Genomic DNA, 22,337 nt, shown 5'->3' with positions numbered 1-22,337 from the left:
AAATGATGTAATATTGCATAAACAATTATTTACATATCAGTAATAGCATCCACATTTCAGAAAACTGGAAGGATGAATAATGATTAGCAATGTTAAATGTAGCTATATATTGTAACATTTATGCTTCCTAACAAAAGTTAGAAATTTAGCATTTGTTTTGACACTTTCAATTCATTTTAATGTCTATTTTTAAATATACTTCATTTATTTCGTGGCCCTGGAGAAGGCATGTGATTGAAATGCATTTGGGCATTCTTCACAGAGTATGTTGTTGCTTGCAAACATCACCTTCAGGCCCATCTCTTCCTTTGCTCTTTCATTTTTTGGCGCTCCCTCCTCCCCTGTTTTCCTTTGTTGAGAGGGAGGGTGCCACGGCTGATAAGTTCCTGCTCTTTTGAATGTGGTGGGTGGTGAATTAATATGCATTGCCTGAAGAGTTCCCATGGCTGGTTGACTGAGAGCCCAAATCACAGCTCAGTGCAGTGATGTGGAACTGAACTGCATACATCTGTGGTACATTTGCCTTAAGACAAGACTCCTGGCTCCAGCTTGTTGAGATGCCAGGAAGGAGTCTCCTTCCCTCTCTTGACTGCTCTTTATCTCTTCTGGTGCATTTTTTTTTTAAATAATTATATAAGTATGCACTCATGGAGAGTCCCTATTCATTTTCTATGATCTGATTATTATTTTTTCTTATCACCAGCCAACGTATGGCTGAAAGTGAGGTTGGGCTGTGTTTCCTCCATGACTTCTGCATTGCACTCAAACTGAAATATCATTATTCTTTCAGTTTAACATGTCTAAAGGCTCCTTCTCTCTTTCCAAAACCTGCTGCACAGTAGTGAAAGGAGGGAGCTTGTAATGACTGCAGTAACAGCGGTTCCATGCTTCTCAAGAGGTGAAGGTAAAAGGATGCTGCTGCAAGCTGTGGAACTCCCAGGGTTTCACAAAAGCCCCTGTAATATTCAGACCTGAGATAGAAGCATGCCAAGAAAAGGGGGGGATAGACTTACTGCGGCAGATGGGCAAGGCGTTACTCCACTGACCATTCACCAGGCACTGGGACTTGGATGTCCCTTCCAGGCGGTAGCCAGCGTTGCACCCAAACTTGGCCACGTCATTCAGGTTGAACTGGTTGCCTTGTGTCAGGCCATTCGCTGGATTGCCTGGGTGACCACAGGTTATGGCTGCATTGAGAAAGTCAAGATGTCACTCACCCTGCTCTTGTTGCCTGGATGAAGTATGGATGCATTCAAGCAGGGAGCAGAATGTAGCAAGGCGCTATGGATGAAGTTTCTCAAGCACGTATTTAAAGAGTATCCAGTTCCCCTTCAAAGCCACCCCGGCTAAAATCATCCCTTCTTCATTTTCTTGCTTGCTATGCTTGCTTGTATGAATACCCACTAGAAAACAGGACTGAGCAAAAATGTCCCCCTCGCTGCCCTGCCATTTCCCGCTATTTTTCCAGAGGGCACAACATTATTCAAAGTCTTGGGGCCAATCGGGCTTGTCCTGGTAGTGGTGACGGCCATCCTTCTTTCTATAACCCACCCCCACCCTACTTTGTTTTTGCTAGGGATGGGAGAACCAGCGATTTTCAATTTATGTCATGAGGAAGTGTGGCAAAACCAAAATGTCAGGTTTCTAGCTCTCGACCATCTCCAGTTTAGGCTGTAGGTTGCTAGAAATGGGGAATTTTCAGAAGCCAACACACTCTGGCAGTATTCACATGTAATGCAAAGGCATGATGGTTAGGGAGTTTCCGCTAACCATGGTAGCTTCCTGTGTCATATGGGGAGAGAAAACCATGTTCCCTGTGGCTAGTAAGCCACCCCTGCCAACCACCCCCCTGCAAAAGGGTTAAGGGCCCCTGGGGTGGGTTACCGTGTTGTCTGGTGAGCTCCCCAGTGGTTAAAACGGGCTCCAGAGGACTTCCAGACCACAACCATACAGTCTGCCGGCTAGAGTATCCATCTAGCCGCCATGGACTCTCTCTATGGTTGCATGGCCATTTTGGATGCCAGAGTGGCTGCTGGGAGCCCATTTGCACTGTGGAGGATGACGGGATTCTTGGTAACCACGCTGGGAAGATCACCAGGTAACTACGGAGGGCTGGTGGTTAGTGGAACAACACAGCACCATGTGGTTCCTGGTTGTGTGACGGGCACGTGTGTCATGGTTTCACTACCCCTTTTCCATAGTTACCCTAACCAGCCTCCCCCCATGTGGATCTGAGCAGGCCCTCTGTGTAGATTACACCATTCGACAATGATAGGCTGCTGAATAATGTGGTGATTTGGAAGGATTCTGAAAGCTGGCACTTAGCTTTTACAATTCTAAGGGCAATTATCTAAAGAGGAAAAGGCGGGGTGGGGGGAGCAAGTGATAAACAAATTGCTTACCAGTTAGTAACATTCTTCAAGTGGTCTTTTGTGCAGTTGCACATATTGGGGCCTACACCTGCTCAGAGCAACATTTTGGAAACTTCTAGGGCTTAGAAGAGCCTTCTAATGCTTTCCTTTGATTGAGGAAACTCTTGGCCATTGCATGCCTTGAGGGCAGATCCAAGGAGCTCTGAGTTCCTTATAGTCCACAGCTAGGGTGGCCATGTCTCCTACTTTACAGTGGACAGTCCTCAGTTTGAAGGGCTATTAGAGGATGGTTCTATATTTGAAGGCATCCCCTATCGATCGAGAACTACACTAAGAAGGTTGAGCAGGCATCTTGACGTTGCTCATCAACCTGGAGAACAGACTGTGCAGGCACATGGGTCCCAGTCCATCCCACTGTGGTGAGATATACTGCAAGAATTTCTAAATTCACACCTACACCTGCCCATTAGCATATGCAAATGTTATGCAAATCACTGTTGTCTTTTGTTCTGTTTTGGGGTGATCTTCTTTTTTGGCAGTGTGCAAACAACCATCCTATCCGCAGTAAACCCCAAGACAAATGTTAAGCCCACAGTGCGGGAAGAGGATGGATTGTGTGAGGGCACAGAAAACCAGTCAAAGAACGTTAACTACAGGTTTTAAACTACTTGTTTTTCTTCTTTGGGTCTTTGTGCAGCCGCACACATGGGACATTAGCAAGTCGATTGGCGGCAACCATAGGAACTCTAGGATTTGTTCTGGCACTTTGCATTCATCTTAACATCCTTTTAAAATCTGTGCTATTAGTTTTAGTGCCCCCGAGGAAGACCTATGGCTGAAATTTTTGGCTGGGCATTCTACACAAAATAAATTACTGCTTTGGAAAGTGTGTTTATTTTTAAATTTTAATTTACAAAGTTTATAAACCACTCACTTTCTAAAAATGATTCCAGAGTGGTGAACAGTGAAAACAACAACAACAACAACAACAAAAGAATAAAAGCATTTGAAATCAAGTTATACCAATAAAACCATGGCTGGTCATTCAGGAAAAACTTGCGTAAATAAAAATGTGTTTAGCCGAAAACAAAGCAACATTGGCAATGTTGGTGTTGGGCCAATGAAAAGTGTAGGAAGTAACAATAAGATCAGCCCTGTTAGATCAGACCAAAGGACTACCCAGTCCAACATCCTGTTTTACACAGTGGCCAACCAGATGCCTATGAGAAGCTGTCAAGGTTCCCTTTATGACCTGGACTCCCTGAGCGGTTGTTCCTTAAGGATCTGTTGCCTCCTTAAGAGTTCCACCTTCCTTCTTTTAAACTTCCCCTTCCCAGTAACGTGGGGTTTAGGCTGTAGACATGGGGTGATTTGACACACCAGACACTTGGGGTTTAACCACAACAGTTTACTGGAAAATTAAAGCAAGCAAATCACAACTAAAGGTATTTACATAATAGAGCTGAGTGATACAAAAGGCGTTAAGAGAGAATAAAAGTTGTAAAACACAAGTCCCTTTACCCTAGCTGTCCTTAGACTTTTCTAGGCTGCTTCTTCCTACTCACTCTTCAGACTCTGTTCTCCCTTCAGGCTCTGGATGTCTCTCTGTTACTCTTGCTCTGGCTGCAGCCTGATCTTTCTGACTCTTACTGGCTCTCTCCCTTTCTTTATATAACTTCCTCCCTCAAAACCAAAACCTACTTCAAACTAGGGATGGCAGAGAATTCCGCCACGGATCTCAGGGAGGCCGAATGCCAGTGCATTCGGCCCCCTGAAATCTGTGGCAGAACAGCCTGCCCCCCCCGCCCCCCCGCGGATCCCCCCGGGATGAGACTTACCTGGGGCGGATCTTCCGGGCAGCTGCGGCTGCGGCTGGTCTTCCGACCGGCTGCCACTGCTGCCATTTGCAGGTTTGTCTGGGTAAATGTCTGGGTAAAAAAAAAAAAAAAAGGCGTACGCAAATAGCGGCGGCTACGGCTGCCGACATTTGCGTATGCCTTTTTTTTTTTTTTAACCCAGACTTTTTAGGCTATGTAAAAACTTACGCAGCCTAAAACAACTAGGTAAAAAAAAAAGGCGTACGCAAATGGTGGCGGCTACAGCCGCCGCCATTTGCATTCCTTATTTTGGGCCGTCTTAGTCTACGTAAATAATTACGTAGACTAAGACGGCGAAAATAAGGGGAACGCAAATAGCGTCCACTACGCTATTTGTGTTCCCCTTCTTTTCGCCGTCTTAGTCTACGTAAATATTTACGTAGATTAAGACGTCAAAAATAAGGAATGCAAATGGTGGCGGCTGTAGCTGCCGCCATTTGCGTATGCGGTTCCCTCTCCCCCCAGAGCCCTCCGCGGCCGGAAATCCGGCTGCGGACGGCTCTGGCCTGGCTGGGTCTGGCCGGCTGCTCTGCGGAGCCGCCGCAGAGCACAGCTGGCCATGGAGGATTCCGGGGGGGAGGAACGGAGCACCTCCCCCCCCCATCCAGGATTCCGGTGGGAGGGACGGAACTCCTCCCCCCCACCATCAGCATAATCCGTGAACAGGTAAGTGATTTTCGTACATCCCTACTTCAAACCTAAAGAAATTAAACTTGAGTGGAGAAATTAAACTGAGACTTAACCGGAGAAATGAAACTACTTCTCTCAGGGTTACCCCCTCCCAACAGAAAACTCGAGGCCTCTAAGGCTGACCCTTTTCCCCCTTGGCCTCTATAGGCCGCAGACCTTCACCGAAGCCCATAAGCAGGATATGAACGCAATACCCCTTTTCCCCTATAACTGATGACTGAGAGGCATATTGTCTCTGAATGCGGAGGTAGCATCTAGCCATCGTGACTTGTAGCCAGTTACATCCTCCATGTGTGCTCCCATCTTCTGAGAGACAGTACTGAGGAATCTGATAATACCGATTTTGACTTAGAGTGAGGAGTGAAGGATGTGAATGAGGGAAAGACTTCTTCCCCAAAGTACAAAGATAGTTTAGGGCACAAACCTATGGACTGTGCCCTCACTGCTTGGAAGCCCCTGAACTTGGAGTCTTCCGAGATGCCTATGCCCTGCCAGGCTGAAGCCAGCAGGTCGGGAGGAGCAGTGGAGGCAACCTTTGCCTCCCCATTCTACGATCTCCTGTATTTTCATTAGACAGGCTTTACAGTCCATGTAGCGAGGGTGCTTTCAAGTGGGAGGGAAGGAGGCTGGAGGGTGGAGGAGGTTCAAGATAAATCATATCCTGGTCTCTCTGGTCTCTTCCCCTCCCCACCCACCAGCACGCCCTCAGAGGTTGATTTTTCAACCTCGGAGAGGCAGCCAATACAGTTATTTATTTCTGTGCCAGCTGGGAAGGGGGGCAAGGCGGATCTCTGACTTACCCTTTCGAGGTCTGAGCACTGTCTCGGACCTCGGAAGGGATTTTCCGAGCCACTCCATGGTCCATGGGATGCTTGCCCCGCGACCATAGGATTGCTGTCTTACTGGGTTTGCAGTCAGAATGATAGTGGGACTGATGATGGAACCGTGATGAACAGTTCTCAAGTTGATACTGCAGGCCATCGGGGATTGGCCCATGTTTCCCTAAATGCATACAGGCATGCTCTGAAGATGTGGGCTAGCATGTCCCCATCAAACAGCGGCCTTAATTCCTTGCCCGTTGTGTGTCAGAGTAAAGGTGCCAGCGCAACCCAGCAAGGCAATGGAAATTTGATTGTCAGTGCCTGAGAAGATGTTAGGTTTTTAACAGAATGCATTTGTTGTCTGGCTATTTTGGCAGCTTCCAGATATGGGCAAATGCTCCCTGATTGTCCTCAGACTGACCCAGAAACGAACCAATTTCTTTTTTCCCCAAATAAAAAACCAATCAGTTACTTTTCCAGAACCGTACTCAGTTCAGTTCGGATTGGGACTATGGTGCTCTGGGAAGGGGTGTGTGTGTTAAACCTCTGCCCCATTCCCTGCAAAATTCTACCCCAATGAGACTTCTTTTATTTTTTAAACCTCCCCCCCCCCCCGCCGAAACAGGGGGTAGAATCATGGGAAAAATGGATGGGAGGAAGATTTAACCCCATCCCTCCTGTAGTGCTGTGGTCTCAATATGAATTGGGGCCAGATATACTTATACAAGAGTAAGAAAAACTACTATGCATAGCCACACTATGCGTGATTAGCAGAATGTTTAGCTGGGCCCTCAGAATCCTTCAGGCCAGAGAGTCAAGAAACACACTTGAAACCAAATAGGAGCTGTGACAGACACAAATGCCCAGAATCATACCATGGGAGATTTACACTAGCACTTCAAGCAGACATGGAAGGCAGTGAAGGCTGGTAGTGCCAATGTCAGTGGGGCAGTGAATCCACTCCAGGTTGCAGTCAGAACCAGTCAGACTCTGAAGCAGCAGTCCAAGGTTCTCCACTCCTTGGATACCTCCTTCAGAGCAGTGGTCTCCAAACGTTTTTGATCACGCACCCCTATCAGCAAAAACGTTTTGAGCATGCACTCCCAATATATGTATATTTATTTATTTATTTATTTATAAATTATATACCTGTACTAATATATTACGTACATTATAAAACATACACAAAAATAGAAACTAATGGAAATTAAAAAGGATGAAATAAAGATGAAATAAACAAGATTTTAAAAATATTTTTGTATTTAGTGAGAGCAACCCCTTTTTGCTCTCACTAATATATATATATATATATATATATATATATATAATCTTTTTAAGTGAGAGCAATGTGATTGAATAGGCTTCATTCTCTTTGAAAATCTTGGTTTAGCACTTTGAGATTAGGGATGTCGGAGAATTTCTCCACGAATCTCCGGGAGGCCGAATGCCAACGCATTCAGCCCCCCGAAATTAGTGGAGAAACGGTCTGCCCCCCTGCCCCCCCCGGGATGGGACTTACCTTGGTCGAATGTCCCTGGTGGCGGCGGCTCCCGCCGCCGCCATTTCCAAGTGTAGAAAAAACAACAACAACAACAACAAACGTGATAGGCTACATAAAGATTTACGTAGCCTATCACAGCTAGATTTTCAAAAAACACCGTGATAGGCTACGTAAATGTTTACGTAGCCTATCACGGCTGACTTTGGGAAAGAAAAAAAAAGCGCGCACGCAAATGGCGGCGCCCATGGGTGCCGCCATTTGCGTTGCTTATTTGGGCACGTGTAGTCTACATAAACATTTACGTAGACTACGGCGAAAATAAGGGCAATGCTATTTGCGTTGCCCTTATTTTCGCTGTAGTCTACGTAAATGTCTATGTAGACTACCCGTGCCCAAATAAGCAACGCAAATGGCGGCGCCCATGGGCGCCGCCATTTGGGTACGTGCTTTTTTTTTCCTCCCAAAGTCAGCCGTGATAGGCTACGTAAACATTTACGTAGCCTATCACGGCTGACTGCAGGGATGCAAACGGCGGCGGCTACGGCCGCCGCCATTTGCGACCCGGCAGGAACAGAGGATTCACAGCTGGAGGGACGGGGCGCCTCCCCCCTGGCCAGAATTCCGGCCGGAGGGATGGGGCGCCTCCCCCCCAGCCAGAATTTTGGCCGGGAGGGATGGGGCACCTCCCCCCCGCCCAGAATTTCGGGGGGAGGAATGGAGCGCCTCCCCCCCACCGCGAAGCAAGCTGCGGAACCAGGTAAGGGACTTTCGTCCATCCCTATGAGATACAGCAATTTGAAGGTCTGGTCCTAAGTCCAGTTTATTTCCATACTTGGTTTTAATGGCTGATGTAGCTGTCATAGCACGCGCTTTCTTCTCGGCTTCATTCTCCCAAGGAGAGTGGGAGGGGTTAATCTCCTTCCCGCTCTCCTTCAGCAGGACGGCAGCTGCTACCGTGTCGCGGCTTCCTCTGCTGTGCCTGGCAGAGACTGGCGCAGCTCCTCTCGGTGGCCACAGCAGAGGCAGGATAGGACTGGAGCCGAGAGAGAAATGCCCTAGAGCTTCCCTCTCGGCTCCCGCCCCCTCCTCCCGCCTCCGCCGCCACCATCATCGCACACAATGGCAGCTCATCAGGGCAGCGGGAGGCTGCTCAATGATCAGGCGGCTTGCGCACCAAAATGGATCATCTTGCACACCCCCTGGGGTGCATGCACCCCACTTTGGAGACCACTGCTTTAAAGTTGTGACTGGTTCTGACCAAAACCAGGAGTGGATTCACTACCTCACTGACATCAGAGCCACCAGCCTCCACTCATGGAAGCTCTTACAATAGCACTGAGATCCATTTGGGCAGAAGGAGACAGCAGCTTGCGGGTGTTCAACACCCATTCTCAGAGAGGCATGTAGCCTTAAGGCCCTATTACAACATGCTGATATTTTGAGAAATTCAAGCAACATGGATGAAGGACGATGTTAGGAGTCTCAGCAAGGCACAGAAGTGTAAATTAGGCCTAAGAGACATAACAGATGCAGCACCTTTTAAGGCATGGACAAAATACAATCCTCTACCACTCTCTCCCTCTTTGTTTTGACAGTGATGGTAAATGGTAATGAAAGGAAAAAGCTGAGATAAAATTACTTTTAAAGAGGAAAAACATTCTGAAGACAGTGAGAGAATTGTCTATCATGGCAGTGGTCCAAAACCAACTCTTTCCTTGCCTTTTTGGGGAGGGGGGCAAAGATGGCCAATGGCAATTAAAGGAGACTTAAAACAGATGGAAAGTGATGTAAAATATATTTTACAGATATATATGTTTTATATGTTTTATCTACAAGGAGAAACTTTCTGAAGGACTAGAGAGTCATAATATGCCACTACGGTGGCGGTAGACATGGGACTGTGGAGGGAGTGTCATCCTCCTCCCACCCCCGGATGAAATGGCTGGGAAAGAAGGCTCTCTAAAGTGTAGCCGTTTCCAAAATCCTACTCTGTGCAGGTGCAGATCCCACGTATGTGGCTGCAGAGAAACCATGAAGGAGAGCAATAATTTGTGTCTCTGTCTCTTACATCTCAACTGGGATGCTAGCCACCCCACCCCCACCTGCCCCCTTTTCTGATTTTATTAGTTCCCAAAGACACTGATAATAGATTGAGGTCTGCTGGCTCATGGCTTGATTTCGCAGAGTGGTAGGTGGTAGTATTGCAACCGAAACTCTCCCCACAACCTGATTTCGATCCCAGTGGAAGCTGGGCCCAAGGCAGCCGGCTCAGGTTGACTCAGCCCTCCATCCTTCTGAGGTCGGTAAAATGAGTACCCAGCTTCCTGGGGGAAAGGTAGTCATGACTGGGGAAGGCAATGGGAAACCACCCCACTATAGTCTGCCATGAAAATGCCAGCGAAACTCGAGGAGTCAGCAATGACTCGGTGCTTGCACAGGAGGAACCTTTCCTTTCCAATATAGCAAAGTACCTACCCCCATTTCTGATGGGATAATCCCCCACCCCTTTACTGGGCTCACAACCTGTTTCTCCCCTGAACATCTAAAGAAGCTGTAACTCGGACACACACTGGTGCAGCTATGCTCTTGGGTGCTACACACAATGCTGTAATAAAGATAGCATAGCAACATACTTACGCACACAGACAGGAGTCTTTCCAGACCAGTGATGGTCTTGCTGGCAGATCCGGACAGACATCCCGATGAGCCGGAAGCCTGGGTCGCACTGGTACACCACACTGCCCCGGTAGTTGTAGTTCTCACCATTTATCTGACCATTGACAATGAGGCCTGGTTCACCGCAGTGACCCGCTGGACAGAGTCCAAACCAGAAGAAAAAAAGACATCAGGCAGAGCTGCTGGTTTCGCCAAGGCAGAATATGGCTCTCTGAGCCTGTACCCAATGATCCCTGAATTACAGACAGGGCAAGTGCACCAAGGCATCACTGGAAATTCCCCACCAAGAAAAGCTGGATTCTGAAATGTGTGTGAAGCTGGTGAGGGAAAAGTGAGTGTCGCTGCAATCCTTGGGAGTGGATTTATGGAGGTGGGAGCTGTGTTTTGACCTTAGGAGCTGGTAGCAGAGTGTGGTTTAGAGACTAGCCAGTACAGCCTGACCTGCAACGGACTGAATGGCTGGAAGGAGCAGGGGAAGCACCAACCTGTCATATGGAGCATCATGATGGAAGCATTGCAACATTGCCCACCATCTGGGCAACAGTGTGGCATCGAGCAAGACTTTATCACTATGGGGGGCTAGAGAGTGATCACACTGTATGGGAAGGGATATGGGATTCTGAAATTATGTTAAAGGGGAGTCATTAGGTTGTATCCAATGCTAGTCTAGCTTGTCCAAATCATTTTAATGGGTCTACTCTAAGTAGGGCTAACTTTGGATAAAACACATCTATTTTTTATAAAATTGGTTTCAAGCTCTCATCCCAGATCATTATGCTATTAGACTGTGGGTTGCACTTATCACACCTGTATACATTCTTCCATTAAATTCAGAAAACTGATGTAACTTTTCCTCTTTTGCACAATTTATTCCGTGTTGTTTTTTTTTTAAACTATTCTGCATAGTTTTATTGTGGCTTTGCTAATCATGGGGGGTGGGGGCAGCAGCAAAGAGCACAGAAGCCCTACCGTCAGAGCACTCACGATCTTGTTTTGCAACTTCCTCCAGCTTCTGAGATTTCAGCAGGCTTTGCCCACATGATTTCGAGCATATCTTTGCAACCATGAAAGCTAGGAAACTTGATTTAAAACAAAAATCAAATTGGGTCATGATCTGGTTTTCATGTACCAAAATGAAAACTAATTTTCTTGGGAAGCTGAATTCTGCATTGATGACCATGCCCATTTTTTTTTTCCCTGTGTGCTTGCAACAGTGAGGCATATAGAACATGATTGGGGACATCCAGCTGAGTGGATGGTGATTGCGTGAGAATGCCAGTTTTCATTGTTTGAAAAGAAAAGTCTCTAGGACCCATTTCAGAATATCTCCTGCCCCAAGAAAATATTTATTTCAGGAATCCCAGGTGTGGGGTCACAAATACTCTGAACAGGGGCTAGTGCTCTTCTTTTCAGAGTTAAGTTAGAAAATGTAGTAGCAAAAAGTGCTTAAGGATACTAGGGATAAGCAGATGACCTCTGGTCCATTGTTGTTCTGTGCTTGGCTCTCCCCATGTGCTGCTGCATCTGCCTTCTGGTCTCACTTGGAAAAACTTTAAATTTAACTTTGGAATTGGCGCATGTGCAGTTTGCCAGAGTTTTGTGCCATACCTCTTTTTCCTTACAGAAAAAAGGCCTCTTGACATGATTGTATGATTACATCAGGATTCCTTTTTGTGCTGTGATTTAAGAAATGTGCATTGGTGTATATTCATGACCTCTAAAGGAAAAATGACATCAGTTGAAAACTGGGGGAAAACAGTGCCTGTGCCATGGTCTGAACAAAGTCCGGAAATGAAAAACAGAAGAATGGTAGACTGCTAATACATTGGTACCACTCCAAAGACAAGGTCAGGTAACCCCCAAATCTGTGGAGAAATTTTGTAAGCACCTTTAATTTCATGAGAATTTTGTAAGTATCCCTAAAAGATACAAAACAAGGTCAGTAAAAAGGCAGCTGGAATTCACAGTTTTCATTAGCTCAAGGGATTTTCCCAGCTGGCAGCTATACTGAAGGAACTGTGAAATAAGTTCCGATTTAACCCAAAAATGAAACTGGAGAATGACATATATTAGAAAAACCACATATAGAATTTTCTTTTACTGATCCCATTACACTAAAGGCTGAATCAAAAACAAACCAGGGTGCCCTTAACCCACAGACCCCGACTGATTAAAACTGGCCCCCACAGATTAATCAACTGAAGTTTTAGTTGATTAATCTACTGCTCTGATTTAAGCTCAGAGCCCTAGTTCTAATGTTCCACAAATATGGACTGCAGAAATACCAGCTAAGCAATATTATAAACAGAACTGTTCATCGGCTTGACAGCTTCCAGTAAAATGTTACTTCAACACCCACCTAGGCACGTCACTTCTAGTCCGCTCCATAGGCCATTTGCCATGCACTCCCGCACACGTGAGCCCACCAAGGTGTACCCGGTATTGCAGGAGAAGATGGCAGTAGCACCGTAGGTGGTTAAGGTCCCAATCCTGTTCCCATTGGACGGCACAGGCAGGTCTCCACAGGAGATGACTGGAGAAAAAACAAACAAACCCTAGGATATCTAGTGAAGACGAAAACAACTTGAAAGGAAGGAATAAACAATGGTAAGAACAAGGCAAGGTTCAGAGTCTCTTATATACATATTTTCACAGGACATTGTTACTGTACTGTTATAAGCAGGATGAAAGCATCCTGCAAGCAAACTTTGACCAACAAGGATGCCTTGATTCAAGGCCTGCATGAGTTACTTTAATTTAATTGCTTTATTAAAACATGTATATTATACTTTTCCATTCTGCAAGAGAACCCTGTGGTGGCTCATGATCTTTGAAAAACATCAATAATCGATTTCAAAACCAGAAAAGTATACAAAGCAGCAAGCTTAAAGGACAAAAGGCTTAAAGGACAAACGCGGTGGCAATGAACAGTCAGGCACTGAGTTGTTCAGGGATATGTTCCTAGAAAACAAGTCTGAACAGAAACACGTTTAATGGGCATCGGTGTAGTAAAAATGTAACCTAAAAGCCATTGTATGTGTCTTAAGCAGCACGTAGTATTGTAAGGGCTGCGCATGCCTGGAATGAGTGAGCAGTAACCCTAAGATAAGGTAGCTGGGCAAACTGCTGGCGACCAATCAAAGCGACACGCTGGCTAAGGAATGCAAGCTGAGGTGATAAAACTGTAGCGCGGGGGTTGCCCAGGGTCGATGTTGCTTTTGAGCGTGAGCTCCTCTGTCGAACTGTTTGCAAACAAAAAAATCGAGTTGGACCCAGCCTGAAGCTGACTCTCTTCTTTGGGGCAAATTGGACTCTCCCCTTTGGGGCAAATTGGACTAGCCTCCAGGGGGCGACACTAGCATTTTGTGCAACATCGGGAGGCACGGGGAGAGGGGAATTCCAGCACTTGCCTGCCCACCGCTGGGAAGGCCTTGTCCCTCATGCCCACCATCCTCACCTCAGATAGTGGTAGAACAAGGAGCGGGACCTCCTCTAAGGGCTGACGTGTGTGGCAGGTTCACAGGGGTGAAGACACTCCTTCGAGTTCTGGAGCACCAAGCTGAATGCAACCCCTCATCCATGTATGCCTGGGAGAGGCAAGGAGCTATGTATGGACCTTCTGAACACTGGAAATCTTATTCAGACATTCCTCTGGCTTCTCAGATTTCAGCTCACAGACTTTCAATGAGATATTTGCAGCCATGAGGGCTAGCAGCTCGCTCTTTGAAAATGAAAGCTGAGATCCAAAAGAAGCTGAATTTCCCCATCACCACCACATTCTGTGCTTTTCCTGTTCTCTCCCAGAATTGCAGCACAGAATCCTACCCTCCTGTTCTTGCAGACCTAGCCAGGAAGCACAAACAGTGTGTATGCACATCTGTGTGTATGCACGTGTGTGTATGTCTGTGTATATGAAGCTCTTGGAAGAGCAGGTACATATTTCGGGGGCTGTGTTCAGCTTGCTAGTGTCACAATTTGTACAGCAGGCCTTAAATGATTCATTGCCAATGTCCTCCTGTGTAGCTCACATTGTCGTCTATGTAAAGATGAAGCCATAGACAGGCAGAACAGTAAAACAAACACAAATAGTTGCAGATAGCTATCAGTGTGTGAAAGGAAAGGAAAAAGTTCAAGAGCACCAGAGCAACCTGTATACCCAAACATAATTTTTAGTAATGTTGCCCAAACTTGCAATAATTGCCAAATGCTCAATAAGGATTTGCTGACTTTTAATGCAATGCAATTGTTATTTCTCTGCAAAGTTCTTCTGTAGCTCAGAACACAAAATGAGACTCTGCACATGCCCAGAGAGTGCAACCCCCTGCCCCCCCCCCCAGCAGATTAATTTAAAGGCCCCAGGAACTGGTATGCAAAGCCCACTGATGCTCTCAAGCCATGTGGAACTTGTCTGACCAAGTCCTGGGAAGCTTCCTAACCTGAATAGTAAGGACATGGACTATTCTAAAGAAAGAAAGTGGGAAAATTTGCAGCAGTTTAGTACTGTGTAACTACCATTAAAAATCAATTTAGACCTTGGGGGCAGGGGATGAGGTTTCCTCCCTGAGAGTTCTCTAAAAATACTCATAACTGCCTCTTTCTGACAAGAATTAAGGGGAGTTTGCCCATCACTAGAAATTTCCAGAGCTCTGAGACAAAGAGGGCACCCCCCAAATGCAGGACGTTTGGGTTATAATTCTCCCCAAATGAAAGACCTTTGGGGTGTTTCGGGTATTATCGCTGATAGCATGTAGGAATGAAGGAAGCTGCTTATACTGAGTCAGAGCATTCGGCCATCTAGCCCAGTATTGTTGACACTGACTGGTACCAGCTCTTTAGGCTGGAATTTTTCCAGCCCTGCCTGGAGATGCCGGCGATCAAACCTGCAACCTTCTGCATGCAAAGCACGTGCTCTACCACTGAACTACAGGCCATCCTTATAGTGCAGCCCACAGTCGTCTGGAGCATATTTCTGCCTACTATGGATTAGGGATGTATGAATCCCTTACCTGGCTCCGCGCAGGGGCATCTGCGGTGGGGGGGAGGCGCGCCATCCCTCTCCCTGGAATCCTCTGTCCCTCCCCCGGAATCCTGTCCGGCCGGCTCCGCTCCACAGCCAAGCCGCAGAGCCACCGGCCGGCTCCGGCCACCGCAGCCGGACATCCGGCCGCTGGGCAGCCCTGCAGGGACGCAAATGGCGGCTGTTGTAGCCGCCGCCATCTGCATCCCTCTAGTGAGCCGTGATAGACTATGTAAATATTTATGTAGCCTATCATGGCAGGGGGAAAAAAACCCAATATACGCAAATGGCAGTAGCCTCTGCCATTTGCGTACGCTGGGTTCCCCCCGCTAGGGATGTACGAAAGGGACTTACCTGGTCCCGCAGCTTGCTTCGCGGTGGGGGCGAGGCGCTTCGCTTCTCTCCCCGAAATTCACGCCAGGGGGGAGGCGCCCCGCCCCACCTCGCCCGGCCGAAATTCAGGCTAGGGGGGAGACGCCCCGCCTCGCCCGGCCGAAATTCAGGCCAGGGAGAAGCGCCCCATCTCCCCGGCCACGAAAGAAAAAGTGGGAAAAAAAAAACCCGTGATAGGCTACGTAATGATTTACGCAGCCTATCACAGCTAGATTTCCAAAGTCAGCCGTGATAGGCTACGTAAATCGTTACGTAGCCTATCATGGGTGACTTTGAAAAAAAAAAAAAGCGCGTACACAAATGGCGACGCCCCATGGGCGCCGCCATTTGCGTTCCTTATTTGGTCCCGGTAGTCTACGTAAAGATTTACGTAGACTACGGCGAAAATAAGGGCAACGCTATTTGCGTTGTCCTTATTTTCGCCGTAGTCTACATAAATCTTTTCGTAGACTACCGGGACCAAATAAGGAACGCAAATGGCGGCGCCCATGGGGTGCTGCCATTTGTGTACGTGCTTTTTTACCCCCCCCAAAGTCACCCGTGATAGGCTACGTAACGATTTACGTAGCCTATCACGGCTGACTTTGGAAATCTAGCCATTATAGGCTACATTAATCGTTATGTAGCCTATCACGGGGTTGTTTTTTTTTACTTCATTTTGTAATGGTGGCGGCGGCAGCCGGTCGGAAGACCGGCTGCCGCCCCCGCCCCCGCCCCTGCCGAAACGCCGCCGAAATGCCACCGGGACCCGCCGCCGGGAGGGACGTTCGCCAAAAGTAAGTCCCATCCTGGGGGGGGCGGGGGGGCGGGGGCGGAGAATTTCACCGCCAATTTCGGGGAGCTGGATGCGTTGGCATTTGGCCTCCTGGAGATTCGGGGAGAAATTCTCCGCCATCCCTACCCCCCTGCTGCCATGATAGGCTACGTAAATACTGGTGTCCCTGTGTTATGGCGTCCATAACACAAATGGCGTCCCTGCATTAGCCGTAATAGGCTACATAAGTATTTATGTAGCCTATCACGGCTAGGAAGAGGAAGCGAATGGCAGCCACAGGACGGCCGCCATTCGCAAAACAGCACGGACGGGAACAGGTAAGTGGTCCATTTCGCGCGCCTTTCGTGGGGTGGGGGGCAGGGGCTTTGTTCCACGACAGATTTCGGGGGGCCGAATACACTGGCATTCGGCCTCACCGAGATCCGTCGCAGAATTCTCTGACATCCCTAATATGGATACAGTACAGGATTAGTGCTATTGGATGCACATTTTTAGAACCACTGGCTGTCTCAGGTACCCATGAGATCAATAGATATTCTGGATGATCTCAGGGCTGAAGAGGACCTATGAACCAGAAGCTAAATAAGCTGATATAATAACATTATTTTAAGAGGTGAGCAACATTTTTCACACAACTTTTCTGTCTGAAAAAATGGGAGGGAGGAAGGGGGTGAGAAGAAAGGAAGGAAGGAAAAAAAACAGGTGACAGGAGAAATTGTGAAAAGTTTTGGGGAAAGGGGGCTTTACTAGGACAAGCTATGCTGGCAACTGTTGCTTTTTTGGTCATTCTCTTTTAAAACTTTGGCCACTGGCAGAAATAGAGATGACGCTGCTACTCATGACTAAGCAGCCACCTTGTTCTCCCACAAAACCTCACTAGAATAATGCTATGTCAGGACAGGGTGACATTTCAGAGGCATCAATGGCAAAGAAATTGGTCCCCATTCCTTGACCCCCAACCAGCATCTTTTCTAGCAGGGCATATGGGGGAACATGGTGGCCAATGATGCAGTGAGGGCTGGACTTTAGGGCCAAGTCCAAGGCCCTTTATCCCAGAGAGTCCTCAAATAAACACAACAAGAGTGGCAGGTGATGTGGGCAGGGGCAAGCAAGACCATCATCTGTGCCTGGACTGACATGGGCATGTTGGGACTAGACATATTGGATAAATCCATGGGGGGTGGGTGGGTTGGAGTTTGTTGAGTTTTCCTATGTTTGGCCCCCTGGACTTTGTTCCAGTTTCTGCTGTGCTGCCCAACTCAGTCTGCAGCGAGTCAGGCCAGTTTGTGGATTTTCCAGGCATTTTGTGCATTTCCCCTGCAGATTTTGCAATTTGCATAAGTTTCTGAGCAAATTCGACTGTGATTTGTACAAATTCAGCTGTGATCTGTGCAAATTCAGCTGTGATTTGTGCAAATGGCTCAGAAATTTGCTCAGAAGCTGTGGAAAAAACGCACACAGAAAAAGTTCCTGGAGTTTGAGGAAAAGCTTTCAGCTCAGCTCATGAATACAAATGAAGTTGTACATGCCATTTAATTCTGGCAAATAAAAACAACAACATGGATTGACCACCAATGGACATCCCTAGCCAGGGCTGATGCTGATCACTACAACTTTCTTTCTTTCTTTCTTTCTTTCTTTCTTTCTTTCTTTCTTTCTTTCTTTCTTTCTTCTTCTTTTAAAAAAAAGTATATAGTCAAATGGCAGCCAGCTGGAAGTGTACATGGTCACAGATGCTCATTTTATCATTTTTTAATTTTAAAATATATTATCTTTTTTCTACAAGAAAATAGAGCCTATTCCCAGGTAAATGTGGTGGCACTAGGGCAACAGAAGCAAACTCCATTTTATATCTGTCGTCATAATGGTGCCATAATTTAACTGAGTTAAAAATGTGAAACTGCACATGCTCAGAGTATTTATTTCTTTTTTTTTTAACCAGGGTTAACGAGACAATTTGTTTTGCTCTAGTGTATCAGGAATGTAGAAGCACTTGTAAAGTATGGGATGGAGGGGTGGGGGAAAGAAGAGTAATATTAGTTGTGTGCCTCACAACTGAAATAGTAATACACATTACCATCTAAAGGGGGGAGGGGGGTGTAAAACCATTAAGTCCAGGGTCTAAAATTACCTAGCTGCACTATTGATTGCAACCACTGGGCTGCCAATAGTAGGGCTGTTGGTCCACATGGCAATTCCCTAACTAAATTTACAAAAAGAGCAACAACCAAAAGCCACTACCATCTGTCCTGCTGGTCTCCTGCTGCCCATGCTTTTTTTCTCCCACCCCCATGAGTGAATGGTGGATTTTTGGCTCAGCACAGATTCTTTCATTTGGGAGGGTCATTCTCTACAGTGCAAACATTCTGTTTCATCTCATGAATGTCTTCCAAAGTCTAGTGTTCTCTTACCAAGAGTTCTTGCATCCAAACCTTGGGTATACTTTGAAAGTAATGGAAATGTTTATGTGACAAAACCTACTGAACATTTTGAATATGACAGGTTTGGACACACAAGTGAATTACAGTGTAGCCCTTGAAGAAACAAGAGCATGTTCTCCAGAGTCCGGGCCAAAAATCTTGGAAGATGGAGTCTGCTCAGTACACAAAGCCTCACTTGTCCTTTGGCTATGCGTTCGGTATGCAGTCTCACCATTTGGTGGACATCTTGCTCATGAAAAGCATTTAAGCTTAAGATGTATTTCTGCTTCAGAGTTTGGGTGGGCTTCACTTGTCCTACCATCCTTAGAAATGGCTCAGTTTCTGAAATTTGTTTGAAGACTGAAGTGAGAAACCTGTCCACAAACTCATCCAATGACTCAAACCGGGGAAACTGGAATAGCCAGGCAAGAAAATGTTCTTGTAAAAAGAGTGAAAATATCATTTTCTCTGAAGCCATGTTCTTAAAAAATGACAGTTGGGGAGGAACACAACAACACCTTTCATAAATGCTGTGCTTTAAAACACAACAGTTTTGCCAGGATTTACAAGCCAGCTGTCACAGATTCTGCCTGTTAGCTTGTGTGTGTGTGTGTGTGTGTGTGTGTGTGTGACAGACTAACCCCCCTGGTTTGTTAGTAAAGCAATTGTGTAGACAGCTAAGCTGGGGGTGAGTTTTGTGAACAGTTTTTCAGCATTGGGTGCCTCCCAAGCAATCTTTCATGGATCACTGAAAAGAACAGAACTACCTGGCTATTTAGAAAGGATTGCCCTGAATAGGCTATGCTTGCCCTCAGCTCCCTAACTGGCTAGAAACACCCATTTGACCAGCTCAAGAATCATTGCCTAGATCAGGCTTCCTCAACCTGGCACCCTCCATATATGTTGGACTAAAGCTTCCATCATCTATAGCTCCCATTATGCACAGCCAGTGTGGCCAGAGGCCAGGATGGCTGTGGATGATGCGTGTAATAGTCCAATACATCTGGAGGGCACCAGGGTGGGGAAGGCAAGGCAGATCATTGCCTCTAAATCATCTTTTGCTGTCTTCTGTAACAGCAGCATACAGCCAAATATGGCTATGTGATGCCAAGATAGTCACTATGTAATCCCTAATTATCTGGGATTGCTCAATGAATGGGAAAGAAGATTGAAAATGGGGTTAAAACAACAGCATATCAACAACCTAGGCACCATTGCTGAGAAGACCCTGTCTTGCATATCCACCATCGATTTAAAAACAGCATAAAAAGGGATGCCAACGAAATGACATTCCTCTTGGTACAGTATTTGAAAGAATGCACACATGTACATGGTTAAGCTGTTAGGGGCTGTGAAGGAACAGAACAGTCTTCCATTTTTGTATATACTTTGGGTTTGGGACACGATGGGGTTAAATCCTTCTTGAGTGTGTGCTGCTGGTCAGTTTCAGCCAAGAGGTCAAAAGTTTAGTTAGATATTCGGCAGGATTAGAGACAGGATGTCTGTTTAGGAAGCCAAAGGTTTGCAGTAGCAGGCTGAACAGAAGAGGAAATTATGAGATTATGAGGTTGGCAGGAGGTTCAACAGAAGGTCAGAGTATAAATTAGAAGAAAAAATTAATTGGATTAGATCAACCAGCAGGTCTGTTCAGGAGCCAAAGGTTTATAGAAGGCTCAATGAAAAGTTTAGCTAGATATGGGAACCAGGATGTCTGCAGAGGGAGAAGGAAAAAATAAAGTTTGCTGCAAGAAACCTAAGGCCAGAGGAAGAATTTAGGAAAAGGAATTTAGGGCAAAGGTGAACAAGGAACTATGCTCCAGATTGGTTGGAGCTGGAGAGGGAATATAACTAATCTTATGATTTACAAAACTTAAGACAGAGACCAGAAAATCAGAGAAACAGAGAAAGAAGAGAAGCCCAGAGTCTTAGAATAAAGAAGAAGCAGAGCTGCTCAAACTGGAGAACTGGTTGAGACTCAGAGAGTGCTGGATCTATGACAGTAAGTTTTTGTTTGGACCTGGATAAAATAGGGACACAGTCTAGATAGGCTAGCTGGATGTGTTTATCCCTGGTTATTTTATTACCCTATTGTTCATATGGTTTTGTGTGTTGTGTATATCCACTCAGATTTTAAAACTTAACATTTTTCTTCAGTAAATATTTAAATGTTGTTGTTTGGAACTTTGTGGTCACTTTTCTTCATTAGGTTATTCACCCCATATCTAACAGCCAAACCGCACACTACCTAAAGTACATACCAGAGACCCAGAGAGTTTTAAGGCTGGTTTGGTGGAGGTTGCCAGAGGAAAAGAAGATTTCAACCTGGAAGCAGCAGAAAAGGCCACAGGAAGGGAAGGGAAAAAAGGTATGTGGCAGACTGTCATGCCTGTTTTCTCTTCTACTCATGGAGCTGCCGGTCCATGAGAGTGGGTTGGGTGCGGAATGACATGAATAGTACATGACAGCAAACTGTGCATGCATAGCAGTCTGTCTGAATAAAGTCTGAAAATTAGGGATGTCAGAGAATTCTGCCACGGATCCCAGGGAGGCCGAATTCCAGTGAATTCGGCCCACTGGAATCTGTGGCAGAACAAAGCAACCCCCCCCCCCGCGAAATGGGCATGGAACGGAGCCTACCTTGTGTCGGCTGTCCAGTGCTCCGCGAATGGCAGCCATGTCTGCGGCCACCGTTCTCATTCTGTTGAATGGCCATGATAGGCTACATAAATATTTACGTAGCCTATCACGGCTAACACAGGGACACCATTTGCGTCCCTGCAGAGGCCGTAATAGGCTACGTAAATATATATGTCGCCTATCATGGCAAAAGACAGGGACACAAATGGTGGCGGCTACGGCGGCTGCCATTTGCGTCCCTGCGCAGCCCAGCGGAGGATGTCTGGCTGCGGGTGGCCCCAGCCGGCGGCTCTGTGGAGTCACCATGGAGCGAAGCCGGCTGGGAAGAATTTCGGGGGGAGAAACAGAGCACCACCCCCCACCGCAAATGACCCCACGCGGAACGAGGTAAGGGATGCGTACATCCCTACCAAAAATACGAAATGGAAGTAAATAAACAATGGATCGCAACCTCATCTGTGCCACTCCATGAACGGGAGGAAGTAATTCAGAACCCACAAATCCAGGGAGATATTTGGAGAGGGGGGGAGAATTCCACAAGCATGTCAAATCACGGCTGAATTAAAATGCTCCTCCCTATTTTGCCCCCTTTGGAGGGGGCAGCAAGATGGAGAGAACCATTTCTACTATTTTTCAGGGTGTGGAGGATAACTTCAGATAGCGGTGCTTACTTTGCTGTTTTTTTTTAAGTAGTCCAAGGGTTAAAAGATATTTCTCTCTTTGTCTTTCTCTCTCTTGCTCTTGTAGAGAGAGCCACCAGTTCCCCCAGAAGGTTATGGCAGCTGTTGATGTATCAATGCCATTGCCTTCTGGGGAAAAAATGGCTCATGACAGCCTTCTCTCTCTGTAAGGGGCGGGGGAGAGAGAGATTGAGAGAGAGAGGAAACACTTTTAACATTTGGACTACTTAAAAAAACACAGCAAGGTAAATGCCTTCTCAAAACATTTTGACTATTCCTTCCCCCATCCCACAGATACTTCCAAACCCTTATTTTGCTTGCTGTTTATGCCACCGGAACAGTTCTGTTTTGGGACTGAAATAGCCTGTACCATTTATAAACTTTGCAGCAGCAGCAATTATTTTTATCATCACCATAATCATTGATATTGCTATCTCCTTTGGCTCCCAGACACACAAATGTGGGCCATCTTTGACTT

General features: G+C 46.5%; 1 protein-coding gene across 2 annotated transcripts in view; it reads right to left on the bottom strand.

The window, feature by feature from the left end:
• CSMD2 (CUB and Sushi multiple domains 2) overlaps positions 1–22,337 on the bottom strand; it is a 916,430-nt gene that overhangs the window by 64,359 nt on the left and 829,734 nt on the right. For both annotated transcript variants that reach the window (XM_084814421.1, XM_084814422.1), the window contains exons 52-54: positions 12,297–12,470; positions 9,899–10,072; positions 1,014–1,187 (exon numbers count right to left, since the gene is read on the bottom strand). In XM_084814421.1, the coding sequence (XP_084670547.1) occupies positions 1,014–1,187; positions 9,899–10,072; positions 12,297–12,470 (522 nt within the window). The remainder of the gene's footprint in view (positions 1–1,013; positions 1,188–9,898; positions 10,073–12,296; positions 12,471–22,337) is intronic.

Source organism: Heloderma suspectum, chromosome 10, assembly GCF_057233095.1.
Source record: "Heloderma suspectum isolate Gila_16-S chromosome 10, 16-S_ref, whole genome shotgun sequence".
Taxonomy (NCBI): domain Eukaryota; kingdom Metazoa; phylum Chordata; class Lepidosauria; order Squamata; family Helodermatidae; genus Heloderma; species Heloderma suspectum.
The sequence above is the reverse complement of the archived record's forward strand: the minus strand, read 5'-3'. Positions and strand labels throughout refer to the sequence as shown.